Here is a 14514-nt window from a genome sequence, read left to right as displayed (position 1 = left end):
TTACATCTTGACAGCTTCAACCCTAGTGCTTTGATGAACCAGGTTTAATTTGTCACTCATTATTTTCTTGGTGTGTATGAACATGACCTGAATGGAATCACAGGGCAGACCGTGTTGTCAGTGTTGAGCACAAGTGCATATTTGTAAATTATCCAAGCACCCCACTTGCTATATTGCCTCTATTGCTTAGCTCTCAACCCCAAAAAATCTCCACCAAAAAAGAGTAGAGGAGAAATATAATTAGATCTAACCTGGGAGAGTCCTCCGCATTAGTGGACCTGAAGGCAATCTTAAAACTCATGAGCATTTAAAAAAAAACTTTTGGCCAGGCATGGTGGCTCACGCCTGTAATCCCAGCACTCTGGGAGGCTGAGGCAGGCAGATCACTTGAGGCCAGGAGTTCAAGACCAGCCTGGCCAACATGGCGAAACTCTGTCTCTACTAAAAATACAAAAATTCACTGGGCATGGTGGCACAGGCCTGTAATCTCAGCTACTTGGGTGGCTGAGGAGGGAGAATCGCTTGAGCCTGGGAGGCAGAGGTTGCAGTGAGCTGAGATAGCACCACTGTACCCCAGCCTGAGTGACTGAGCAAGACTTTGTCTCCAAAAAAAAAAAAAAACTTATATATAGTCTTCATTAAAGCAGACGATAGCTGCAGATAGCCAAGAAGCATTCATGCTTTTTTTCTTTGATTGATCAAAGGTTGTCTTGATAAATGAAGAAAAAATATATTGCTTTTTAGTGTCAAATGATTCGTAAAAATTAAACCGCTTTACAGACTAAAATGCAACTCATTGAAAGAAAATAATGATTTGAAAAAAAACTGCTGAGAAATCCTTAATAATAATAATTTTTATTAATAATTTGATTAATTGTTAATTGTACAAGATTAGTTCCTAATTTAAAAATCACCTGTAAGGAAATGCTGGATTTTGTTTTGGTAAATGGGCAAATGAAATTACATTAAAATTCTCTAATATTTTTGCTAGTATGAGATATTTTTAACAAATGAAATCTGGGGCCATTGTGATACCTCACACCTGTAATGCCAGCATTTTGGGAGGCTGAGGTAGGAGGATCGTTTGAAGTTTCACACCAGCCTGGGCAACATGGTGGGACCTTGTCTCTAGCCATTTTTTCTTAATTGAATTTAAGAAAATAAAATCTGTAATTCAACACAACAAGAAAAGCCTTGACACATTAACATAACTTAAAATCTTAAATTCATCTTCATTATATACCCAGAACAAAGAATACTTTTAAAATAAATTCTATTAGAAACATTAACTTCCTTCACAAAGTAAAATTTAAATTGCCTGCTAACTACCCACTTCTTTGCTTAGTTTGTTACTATTAGTGACATGTAAATAGGACATTGACTTAAAATAACCTCCCAGTCTTCATTTCTTTTATCTGTTGATTCTAGAGACAGAATTGAGATTGTCCTAGCAAATATCTGCATCTGTTTCTCCCTCTACATCATCATTATCTCTACTTACTGATATCTATAGAATTGTTTTCTATGAATGAAGGTTTGAACTATTCAAATCTTGCTTACATGACACTAAAGTTTTGAGCAGTTAATACTGGAAAGTCTCAAAAAGATGTTTTCTCTAAGGTACTGTTTTCCAAACGATGTTCCACAGAAGTAGCTATCAATTAGTACTTTTGAAAAAGGAACTAACTAGTCACATGTGAGAAACACGGGGTTAAATCTCATTAAATAGGTGTCTTTACTGTGTGACTTCCCAAAGCTTTTTTTTTTTTTTTTTTGAGACGGGAGTCTCGCTCTGTCGCCCAGGCTGGAGTGCAGTGACCGGATTTCGGCTCACTGCAAGCTCTGCCTCCCGGGTTTACGCCATTCTCCCGCCTCAGCCTCCCGATTAGCTGGGACTACAGGCGCCCGCCACCTCACCCGGCTAGTTTTTTTGTATTATTTTAGTAGAGACGAGGTTTCACCGTGTTAGCCAGGACGGTCTCGATCTCCTGACCTCATGATCCGCCCATCTCGGCCTCCCAAAGTGCTGGGATTACAGGCTTGAGCCACCGCGCCCCGCCTCCCAAAGCTTTTAATAGGCTAAAGTGTGTTACCTTGTGAGTCCCTAGGAGGAGAGATGGGCTAATATACTGTTACACAAATTTACGTAGCAAATGATGTCATAAATTTGTGAGACAATGCATTAATAAATTTATTTATCATATATATAATAAAGATTGTTTTTGGCATCTTCATTATGAAATCAGTGCCCATTCGTTTGAGTGGGCAAAAGACACAAATAGACACTTCTGTAAAGAAGACATACATGTTGACAATAAGCATATGAAAAAAGCTCAATATCACTGATCATTAGAGAAATGCAAATCAAAACTACAGTGAGATATCATCTCATACCAGTCAGAATGGCTATTATTATTATTATTCTTGAGACAGAGTCTTGTTCTTTCGCCCAAGCTGGAGTGCAGTGGTACAATCTCGGCTCATTGCAACCTCTGTCTCCTGGGTTCAGGTGATTCTCATTCCTCAGCCTCCCGAGTAGCTGGGATTACAGGCATGTGCCACCACGCCAGGCAATTTTTTTTTTTTTTTAAGTAGAGATGAGGTTCCATCATGTTGGTCAGACTAGTCCATGTTGGTCAGACTGGTCTCGAACTCCTGACCTCAGGTGATCCACCTGCCTTGGCCTCCCAAAGTTCTGGGATTCCAGGTGTGAACCACTGTGCCCAGCCAGGAATGGCTACTACAAAGTCAAAAACTTGGAGGGGTGCAGTGGCCCACGCCTGTAATCCCAGCACTTTGGGAGGCTGAGGTGGGTGGATCACGAGGTCAGGGGATCAAGACCATCCTGGCTAACATGGTGAAACCCCGTCTCTACTAAAAATACAAAAAATCAGCCAGGCATGGTGACGGGGGCCTGCAGTCCCAGCTACTCGGGACGCCGAGGCAAGAGAATGGCGTGAACCTGAGAGGCGGAGCTTGCAGTGAGCCAAGATCGCACCACTGCACTCCAGTCTGGGTGATAGAGCGAGCCTCCATCTCAAAAAAAATTAAAAAATAAAAGAAGAAAGAAAAAAATAAGAGATGCTAGCGAGGTTGCAGAGGAAAGGGAACACTTACACACTGTTGGTGGAGTGTAATTCATTCAACCATTGTGGAAAGCAGTATGGCAATTCCTCAAGTAGCTAAAAACAGAACTACACTTCAACCCAGCAATCCCATTACTGGGTATATACCCAGAGGAATAGAAATCATTCTGTAGTAAAGACACAGGCATGTGAGTGTTCACTGCAGCACTATTCAAATATCAAAGTCATATAATAATATCCATCAATAATAGATTGAATAAAGAAAATGTGGTACATATACACCATGGACTATTATGCAGCTGTAAAAAAGAATGAGATTGTCAGGCACAGTGGCTCACGCCTGTAATTCCAACACTTTGGGAGGCCGAGGCAGGCGAATCACCTGAGGTCGGGAGTTCAAGACCAGTCTGACTAACATGGAGAAACCCCATCTCTACTAAAAATACAAAAATTAGGCATGGTGGCACATGCTGGAGGCTGAGGCAGGAGAATCCCTTGAACCAGGGAGGCAGAGGTTGTGGTGAGCCAAGATCGCGCCATTGCACTCCAGCCTGGGCAACAAGAGCGAATCTCTGTCTCAAAAAAAAAAAAAAAAAAAAAAGAACGAGATCATGTCTTTTGCAGGAACATGGATGGAAGTGGATGCTATTATCCCTAGCAAACTAACGCAGGAACAGAAAACCAAATACCGCACGTTCTCACTTCTAAGTAGGAACTAAATGATGAGAACTCAAGAACACAAAGAAGGGAATAATAGACACTGGTGCCTCCTTGATGGTGGATGGTCGGAGGAGCAGAAAAAATAACTGTTGGGTGCTAGGCTGTGCCATAATTTCCCAGTAGGCTTGAGAATTTAGAATCCTGTTTTTTTTTTTTTTTTTAACCTCCTACGCAAAATAGCTTAATTATAGTACAAAAATCAAAGTTATTTTGCATAGGAGGTAAGAAAGGAATCTCAAATTCTCAAGCCTGGGGGAAAATTGTGGCACAGTAAACAGCAAGAGGGAAGCCTGGGCAGGGAGTACAGGGAAGAAAGAGATGAAGTTGGACTTAGGTCCATTGATTGAGACAGAGAGTGCATTATCAGGAAGAGAGGTCTAGCAAGTTGTTGAAGATGTGGTGCAAAAATTCAGGACAACAGTCAGGGCTGGGGATGGAGATGAAGTCTTCAGCCCCACTGTAAGCTGGAGTCGCGATCTTGTGAGCAAACTCTGGTGGGAACGCTTAGAGGGAGGTGAGCTTGGGGCCTGAGGAATGAGCCTTCAGGGACTCCCCTCCTACATGCAGGCATTGAAAGGAGTCAGAGGGCCCTGCAGGCGAGCTGGAGCAGGGGGAGCTGGAGAGGAAGGAGGAGAAGCGGGGTGGCATGCAATTCCAGGGTGCCTAAGGGGAGAGCGCCAAAAGAAGGAAACATGTCTCCGTGTTACCTCCTGCCAATGAGAAAATTCCACTGAGGATGTTCTTGGTGACAGATTTGTAGGGTTAGAAACCCAAGTGGCATAAAGAGTACCTGGAGGAAATGATAAAAGAGCCTAATGATTTCTCTTTTTGAAAACTTTGGGAGTAAAAGAAGGAAGAGAGAAAAGACACCTGTTGGAGATGGTGGCAGGACTGAGGAAGGGGATCTTTCAGGTGGGAAAGTCCTGAAAATATTTGTGAACGGGGGAAGAAACGGAAAGAGACTGAGCGTAACCTGGAAGGAGGAGAGTCCCGGGGAGGCTGGAGAGTGCTGGATGGGGCAACATTTCCTCTGAGAGAGGAGCCCCAGAGAGGACAGAGGAGGTAGAAAAGAATTCTGAACTGGAAAGGAAAGGTGTGATCGCCAGCACATGCTAATGGACAAAAAGCAATATGGAGCTCACCTGTGTCAAGTGGATCCAATTATTATTATTATTATTTTATTTATTATTTTTTTTTTTGAGAAAGAGTTCTCGCTCTGTTGCCCAGGCTGGAGTGCAGTGGTGTGATCTCAGCTCACTGCAATCTCTGCCTCCGTGCCTCAGTCTCCTGAGTAGCTGGGATTACAGGCACACGTCACCATGCCCAGCTAATTTTTGTGTTTTTAGTAGAGACGGGTTCTCACCATATTGGTCAGGCTGGTCTTGAACTCCTGACCTCAAGTGATCCACCCACCTTGGCCTCCCAAAGTGCTAGGATTACCGTTAACTCCCAAAGTGCCATGAGCCACCGCACCTGGCCAACTGGATCATTTTTGATAAACAAGAAGTCAGGGTATGTGGTGAGTAGGGGTAGGAAGGTGGGAAGAACCAGAGGTTTGTTCTGTGTGGAGTAGATCTGGAAGAATTGTTTCCAGCCAGTCACAGTGAATGGGCTATGAGCCACTAAGATGTGAGTGAAAATATCACCAAGGAGCCTGGACAGGGTCAAGCTGAATGAATTTGAGAATGGTCAGTCCAGTTATTACAGTTTTCTGCCTTTCTCCATCATCCTAATTCTCGCAACCTTACAGCTAGGCAAGGACTAGAAAGATGTCCTTCAGGAAGCTGCTTTTCATAATAAAGACTTTCTGTGCCGCGGTGCACAGGCTACATGTGTGCTTACATGAATATGCTCCTGCACACACACACACGCAGGGTGCACACATACCCAATTTTCTGCTCACTGAAAAAGGCGTTGAATACCTGAAGATGCCTTTTGAGGTTCCCCCTTTCTCTGAGATGTAATAGAGAAGTGAATATTCCTCATCTGCTTTTGGCCACAAAGGTTTGGGAGGTGGGTGATTCAAGTGTGGCAACTACATAGCAACCTGATACTCAAAGATCCCTCCCTTCTTTGATTCTCTTAACAGGGATGGCCTAATTAGTAAAGATGAAATGATGGCTTACTTCCTGAGAGCGAAATCCCAACTACACTGTAAAATGGGACCAGGATTTATCCATAATTTTCAGGAGATGACCTATCTCAAACCAACCTTCTGCGAACACTGTGCAGGATTCGTAAGTCTGTTTTCCGTTGTTTTCTTACGTAAGTAGTTATTTGCGCGGCATTCTACAAGGGTAGGAAAATGATACACCAAGTAAAGTTCACTGTCTGCTTTGAATCAGACATAAAACGTGATGCCTCCCTGAAATTAAAGATTAAACACCAAAGGCAAGGTTTCGTTATTTTCTAGGAATGCAGGGCTAGCGAACACAGGGAAGGTTGGCTGTTAACTCAAGAGAGTGGGTTTGTTTATTAATCCCTGCCAGGGAAAAGTGTCAGCCCAGTGAGCCCTGGCATTATCACTAATATTCATAAGTGGTTGCAATTAAGAGGTGCATTTATCTTAGCGAGTTCCTTCCAGTTTTCATTTCATGTGGTATTAGTGACCAGAAATCCATCATGGCATGGTTCAGTAATTCACAACTCAAAAAGAAGAAAAAATCTTTTTGGAGAGAAGCTGGTTATAATAATAAATAACATTTACGGAATACTTGATGGTTAACAAAGTACTTCCATAGACATTATGGTAACTAATCCTCATAGCAAACCCTTGAAGTGGGTATTTTACTTTCACCATCTTGCTTATGAAGATAGAGAGGTTCAGAGAGGATAACCCAGGTTCCTGAGGATTGCACAGCTAATCATTACTGGAGCTTGGACTCCGACACAGGTGTACTGACTGTCAGCCCTGTGCTTCACCTACACCACTGCAACAAATGAAGACTGCACGCTTCCTTCCCCCACCTTTGATAATTCTTTGGGAAGTGAGGTCAGTTTTTGATCCTGGCCTTAACAGAAACTCTTGGGCCCTGAATGTCTTCCAGTTGATATCCAAGTTAAATACAATGGAAAATGCGGTATTCCAGGTGAGGGAGGCCCAGCACCCAGATGAGTATGACAATCACCCCTTTTTCTTTCTTTTCTTTTCTTTATTTTTTATTTTTTGAGACGGAGTCTTGCTCTGTCGCCCAGGCTGGAGTGCAGTGGCACAATCTTGGCCCACTGCAAACTCTACCTCCCGGGTTCACGCTATTCTCCTGCCTCAGCCTCCCAAGTAGCTGGGACTACAGGCGCCCACCACCACACCCGGCTAATTTTTTGTGTTTTTAGTAGAGACGGGGTTTCACCGTGTTAGCCAGGATGGTCTCCGTCTCCTGACCTTGTGATCCACCTGCCTCGGCCTCCCAAAGTGCTGGGATTACAGGAGTGAGCAACCACGCCCGGCAACAGTCACCCCTTTTTCTAGATGCCAGAGCTCAGTCATGTCAGCTTTATTTGGCAGCCATGTCCTCCTGTTGACTTGTTGACCCATATTGAATTTGTTGCCAATATTATACACTACCAGAAATTACATTTTTCCCATCCCAGGCTCAAAGAACTGACTTTGGGGGGCCAAATGCAAGAGTCTGTGTTCAAGCACACACTCCTCTGAGAATGGGTAAATAAGAGGCAGCCATTACCTCAAAGATGGTCCCAGGTGGTCATAGCAGCTGATGTGACACAGGGCAAAGCCAGTCTAACTAGCTCTCTTTATTCACTGCAGAGAAGGTGAAGTTCTTCTTTAGTATCTCCACTGGGATTGCATGACCAGATCATTTTATCATAAAACAAATGGTTGGCCAGGTGCATTGGCTCACGCACGTAATTCCAGCACTTTGAAAGGCCAAGGCAGGCGGATCACCTGAGGTCTGGAGTTTGAGACCAACCTGGCCAACATGGGGAAAACCCATCTCTACCAGAAATACAAAAATTAGCAGGGCATGGTGGCAGGTGCCTGTAATCCTAGCTACTCAGGAGGCTGAGGCAGGAGAATCACTTGAACCTGGGAGGCGGAGGTTGCAGTGAGCCAAGATCGTGCTACTGCACTCCAGCCTAGGCGACAGAGCAAGACTCACTCTCAAAACAAAACAAAACAAAACGATCTCCTTTTTCATGTTTCTCTAGTTTCTCTATTCTGATGGAAATCTTTGGAAGTACTTAGACCTGAAAGTTCTGATGTGGGATGGGGCCGTGTGTAACACACTCCTACAGAGTGGGACCCAGTGAACAAAAGGTCAGGCTGCTGGGCCATGGCATGGCTCAGCCAAAAGTCAGGATGATGCATCTGTCTTTTGGTGGGCTGTGAGAGTCAGAAGGCCCTTACCAAATCTCAAGGTCCCGGGTGCTTTGGCATGGACCTGCAGTCCCAGGTGCTCGGGAGGCTGAGGCAGGGGGATAGCTTGAGCCCAAGAGTTCGACTCCAGCCTGGGCAATATAAAGAGACTCCCGCTGCTGCCATCTCTAAACCTAATAATAATAATAATAATAATAATAATAAAAACTCGGAAAGGCATGGTGGCTCACGCCTATAATCCCAGCACTTTGGGAGGCCGATGCGGGTAGATCATGAGATCAGGACAGGAGATGGAGACCATCCTGGCTAACACAGTGAAACCCCATCTCTACTAAAAATATAAAAAATTAGGCAGGTGTGGTTGGTGGCGGGTGCTTGTAGTCCCAGCTACTCAGGCGACTGAGGCAGGAGAATAGTGTGAACCCGGGAGGTGGAGCTTGTAGTGAGCCGAGATAGCACCACTGCACTTCAGCCTGGGCAACAGAGCAAGACTCCGTCTCAAAAAACAAACAAACTCAAGGTCTTATCTCTGCTCTCGAGTCCTTCTGTCCTGTTCCTCCCTTTTACAGAGGCCCTGGTTCTGTGGGAGCAGCAAGGTAGACTTTCTTGGAAGTTCCACACCTGTCCCCCTGACTCATTGGAGCAGAGATACTGGTGCTGCATTCTTGACGCAGCTGTGATGAAGTAGAAAGCTCTGGACCTGGAGTCTGGAACCCTGGGTTAAATTTCTGTTTTGCCCTTGCTAACTCTATGTCTTTGACCAAGTCATTCACATCTTTGGGTCTATTTCTATCTGTAAAAGGGAGTTAATACTTACCCACCATGTTGTTGCATGATAAAATACTATTAGACATGTTGCATGTCACATGACTTGGAGTACACATTTTTTATGTATTCCTTGATACTTTGAGAGTTTAATTGAAATTTACTCATTTGAAATTTTTACAGCTGTTTTTGTTTTTAAAATATATTTAATTTTATTGGTACGATTTGATTTGATCTTTACTGACACTCATGTTAAAAAGCCCATTGGTTTTCAAAGGAATTTATAACTATAGCTCTATAGATGTGTCATTGAAAGGAATTGTGGGAGAATGGTTCCAGTGCCGGAACCATCTGCTTTTAAAATAAATTCCATTTTAAGGTTAAGGAAGACAAATAGACTTGCTCTGCAGAAGATTTATTTTAGAATTAGAATTCCAGAACTGAAAGAGTGTTAGTAATTCCCTTATTTTGTAGATGAAGAAACTGAGGTCTGGAGAAGTTAAGTGACTTCCCCCAAGGTCACACAGATCATTAGCAGCAAAACCATGAGTCACACCCAGGTCTCCTGACTCTCACTCCACTGCTCCTTACACCATAATTACTCCAAATATGACAGCAGCTGGTGGTCTCAAATCCAAGGACTGTGGGAAATACTCCCGCATACCCATCCACATGAGTTCATCCTCTCTTGTTCTTGGCAGGCACACTGGCCCAGTGCCTCTTCCTAGCTATTGTTTGTTCCTGGCTATTAAGTAAGCATTAGCAAACCTACCTCCTCACCCCCACCCCCAGCACTCTTGCTTGACTGTATGTTTTTCAGCAGTTCCTGCAGCAATGCTGATAATGTAACATATCTGGATATTAGGATGTCTCTTCTTAAATCTTATCCTTTCTTGTCCCACCTCAGTGCCTTTGCTCACACATAGAGTATGCAGGAGCAGTGGCTTCCTGTCGTTCCCTCAAGTGACACATTCTTCTTTCCCTCACTAGCTATGAGACCTTGCCAACGGACTTTACCTCTCTGCAGGTCAGTCTCCTTGTCTGTAAAAATGAGAAAAATAGTATTACCTATACCATAAAGACATCATGAGCAATTAAACAAGCTAATATGTATAAAGAGCCTAAAACTGTGCCTCTCACATAGCAAGAGTTCAAGAAATGTTAGCTATCATCATTATGATTGCTATTATCATTACCAAGGGCTCTGGAGAAAGAATTTCCAGGTTGTGGGAGATTGGAAATTATCTAACTTCCTGGATCATCACATTCACCTTTTACAAAAGAGAAGCAAACTAGATTATCGTAAAGATCAAGCTGTGATGATCCTGGCCACCACTGCCCTTTTCTGGATCATGCCCCTCTGTCTTCCAGCCATCCTTGCTTCTACTTAGTTGTCAAATAATCCTTCCTGTCCCCAAGACAAAATATTGCTCTGTCCTAGGAGACATTTGCATTTTATTTATTTATTTATTATTTTTTATTTTTTTGAGACGGAGTCTCGCTCTGTCGCCCAGGCTGGAGTGCAGTGGCCGGATCTCAGCTCACTACAAGCTCCGCCTCCCGGGCTCACGCCATTCTCCTGCCTCAGCCTCCCGAGTAGCTGGGACTACAGGCGCCTGCCACCTCGCCCGGCTACTTTTTTGTAGTTTTTAGTAGAGACGGGGTTTCACCATGTTAGCCAGGATGGTCTCGATCTCCTGACCTCGTGATCCGCCTGTCTCGGCCTCCCAAAGTGCTGGGATTACAGGCTTGAGCCACCGCGCCTGGCCCATTATTTTTTTTTTCTTTGAGATAGAATCTCTCTCTGTCGCCAGGCTGGAGTGCAGTGGATCTTGGCTCACTGCAACCTCTACCTCCCAGGTTCAAGCGATTCTCCTGCCTCAGTCTCCTGAGTAGCTGAGACTACAGGCATGCACCACCATGCCCAGCTAATTTTTGTATTTTTAGTAGGGATGGGGTTTCACCATGTTGGCGAGGATGGTCTTGATCTCTTGACCTCATGATCCACCTGCCTCGGCCTCCCAAAGTGCTGGGATTACAGGCATGAGCCACCGCACCTGGCCGACATTTGCATTTTAATACGTATTCTGAAGGACCAAATAGCTGTTAAGGCTCAAAGGAATTTTAGTTTTCTACTTGCGGAAGTTCCTTGTCAAGAAGAAGTAAGGGGTTTTCCTGTACTCTTGAGTCACTTCACATTGGCTGTGACTTACTCTTCTGCAAGAGCGGGACATGCTGCCCACATGTGGGGGCATTGTTCGCTTATAATACACTGTGAACATTGTGAACGGCACCCCCATCAGTCCCAGTGGGCCCTGCTTTTTTCGACATTATTTTATTAAGTAGATAATAGCCACCTAACCCAAACACGAAAAGGTTAGCAATAGTTCTTCTCCAACTTGAGCTAAGCCCATTTAATTACCCATACTGTACACCTCTGGTGAATCTGTCACCCCGTGCAAGATCTGTGGGGAGGCACAGAAAGGCATGGCAAGGCCCTTTTCTTTATGGTGTTTAGGAGTCTGTCTGGAGAGCGAAGACACCACACCAGAATGTTGCCCCTGAACCCCCCGGGCAAACGCTCCCTCGTGGAACTGTGGGCCCTCACATCTCGCCTCAGGGATTTGTCACTTCCTACTCGTTAACCACAAGGAAGTCACAGACTCCTTGGTTGGTAGAATCTGAGCTTTTTCGACATCTCCTACAGCCCTGGCACAGGCCAAACATAGAGCAAATGCAGAGAATGAAGACATGAATAACTAAGATCATTTCCTCTTCTGTATTTTTCCATGGGACAAATACTACTCAGAAAATAACCTAGCAAAATCCAAATGCTTTCATGTGAGGCGCGTTTCTTCCATTGCTTCATTTCCTGTAGTGGGTACCAAGAGCAGCTGGTGTCATTAAAAAGAGGGAGCCAGGGGCTCCCAAAGACCAAGTGGCCATCTCCTCTGTACATTTTGCCGAGAGCGCATCAGGCCAAAGTCTGGCGCATCAAACTTTAGTAGTTTCCCATCCCGGCTCCCAGTTGGCTCCAAGAAAGAAAAGGGAAATGAAACTCATGTTATCACCATAGCTGGAAGGGGCCCAGAGAGGGTTCTTCTATCTGGCAGGAAGGGTGTTAAGAGTGGCTACATCCTGTTTGTGCCTGGCTAGTCATGAAGCTTCCCAGGACTTCCTTCTCAGTGGCCTTGTTTTCCTTCCAGATCTATCCTCAGATTCCCTGACATTCCTTTGTCTTTTGTTACAGCTCTGGGGCATAATCAAGCAAGGATACAAATGCAAAGGTAAAATCAATGTTATTTTGTTAAATTTTTTAAAATGTGACATTTTGGTTAAGAATCAAATTTGGTTAAACTACAAAAGCTCTTGACATTATTCAGAATTTCAGTCTTTTGGGTCAACGGCAACTGAGAATGATTGCCGCTGAGGAGGAGTTCCTGGAGTTTTGGAGAGCTAAAATTGGAATTTTATAGCTTGTTACAAACCACTCTTATCAACACACATAAATCTAGTTCTTTTGAATCAGAGGCATCCAGTTAAGGTGGGAATTCTGAGTGGGACAAGCCTAGCTAAAATACTGTATATAAGAAATTTTTCCTTCAAAGAAAAACACTACTTACTATTTCTATAATCCATAGGCACTTCTTCCCACTCACACTTAGCTATTCTTTTCTCTACTAAATCACATAGATGGTAACAGAAAACAAGGAGAAAACTTAAAATGTATTTTTGTCCTTTTCAGTGAATGCATTCCTCTATATTTCCCATTTAATTAAGTTTATAAACAATTGAATCAAATATATTTGACAGATGCTATATGCATGTATATTAAGCATTTTGGAATGTGTTGCTACTTGTACATATATGATCAAGTACACATTATTGTTGTTTAAGAAGTTGCTGGACACTATGCGGACAGTTTATATGGTTCTTTTAAGAATCTTACAATGCATTTGAAAAATATAATAAAACTACAAAAAGAAACATCTTAATCACAGAACACCTTCAGATGAATGTTGTTCCCCTAGCATGCCTTTTTTCTCCAGTTATTTTCCAGTATTTGCTCCTCATTTTGCATGAACAAAAAGCTTCCCAAATCTCAATGGAAGCCACTGTTTAATGCTCAGAAGTACCTTCCCATTAGTGCTTCTCTATCACTTGCCTTGGTCTAACTTAGATTTTTACTTTCAAGCAGCAAAGATACTGCAGGAACTTATTGCCCAGCAGTGAGTCATTCGTTTTATTCTGCTTTCTATCCTCATACCCTAAAATACACACACACACACAACACACACACACACAAGCAGTTTTATAAAGATGAAAATATATTATACCGTTGGATTATCTCTTGTATTTTCTTAATGGCATATAAAGTGAAAAAAAACTAATTAAAATAAATTGAACACGCCATTAAGACTTTTTGGAAACAAGATCACTTAGGGGAAAATGGGTATTGGAAATAGTTAGAAAGGTCCTCTTTGACGGTAGGAGAGAAATGATGATCTCTATTCAATGATTCTCAGTGAAGTGTAGGACCCTCACCACAGGAAATAATTGTGAACCACCATCTGAAGTGGCCACATTTTTCTACCCCAAGTAGTAATTAACATTCTATTACCTGATCGAAAACATCCTAATGGGCAATTTCACAGACTCTGCTGCATGCCCTTTCAAAGCCATAAGCAAATACAGAACATATTTACTGAGCATCTGCCCATCTTGTATTCTGTTTCTATATAAAGGAAGGAAGCAGAAGATGTAATCACTGGCCCTGAAAGGTTTTGGAAATGAAGAAGAGTAAAAAAGTCCAGACAAGTGCTGAATGGAGGAACACCTCACAATAAATGATCAGAGGCAGCAGCTGGCTTGGGAGAGACTAGAAGCTGAGGTGTCTTGCCCTCATCCTGCCTTAGGCTCTCTTTGTGGGGATTCCATCTAAGCCTGGGAAAGACTCTCAACCCCATTTGATTTGCATTTAGTTTTGGGCAAAGGCAACTGACCTCTCAGGCTGGACTCTATTTGCTCCCTAGGCACAATTGCTCATTAGGTCCTCAATTGCATAGAGAATCAAGCTGAGCAAATGTAAGAGAACTTTCGGAACCTCAGGAAGGCAAGTGTGGACCAACGGCCCCTTTCCAGATGCTAGACACACCGCATGGGCCTGAGCTCAACTCTGAAATTCAACACAGAAACTGGGGTTGGGGAGGGGAGGGCTGAAAAATCAAGTGCCACCCTGGAAACTCAATCAACATCAGACTAATCATCTGCAACACCCTTGGAATTTTTCAGACTGTGGAGCCAATTGTCACAAACAGTGCAAAGACCTCCTGGTTCTGGCCTGCAGGAGATTTGCCCGGGCGCCCTCCTTGAGCAGTGGTCATGGGTCACTGCCTGGAAGCCCCTCGCTGCCCCCAGGTAATGCCCTCTACCTTCTTTGCTGCCATGGTCTCTCTCTGCTTGCCTCCTCACACTTGGACCTCATTTAGGTTCTGGGTCTAAACCCAGTCAGTCTCTCTAAATGCTAAGGCCTTCTTTAGGGTGAGCAGCAGTGGCTAAACCCTTGAATCATCCTTGCTTCTCTCTGCTTTCCAGTCTCAGGAACAT

General features: G+C 43.7%; 1 protein-coding gene across 3 annotated transcripts in view; it reads left to right on the top strand.

The window, feature by feature from the left end:
* Nucleotides 1-14514, top strand: part of RASGRP3 (RAS guanyl releasing protein 3) — a 112539-nt gene that overhangs the window by 67946 nt on the left and 30079 nt on the right. For all 3 annotated transcript variants that reach the window (XM_033176063.1, XM_033176064.1, XM_033176065.1), the window contains exons 14-16: nt 5896-6043; nt 12158-12194; nt 14200-14325. In XM_033176063.1, the coding sequence (XP_033031954.1) occupies nt 5896-6043; nt 12158-12194; nt 14200-14325 (311 nt within the window). The remainder of the gene's footprint in view (nt 1-5895; nt 6044-12157; nt 12195-14199; nt 14326-14514) is intronic.

Source organism: Trachypithecus francoisi, unplaced genomic scaffold (assembly GCF_009764315.1).
Source record: "Trachypithecus francoisi isolate TF-2019V2 unplaced genomic scaffold, Tfra_2.0 Lachesis_group17, whole genome shotgun sequence".
In the NCBI taxonomy this organism is placed as follows: Eukaryota; Metazoa; Chordata; class Mammalia; order Primates; family Cercopithecidae; genus Trachypithecus; species Trachypithecus francoisi.
Note: the sequence above shows the minus strand (reverse complement) of the source record. Positions and strands in the feature narration are given on the sequence as shown.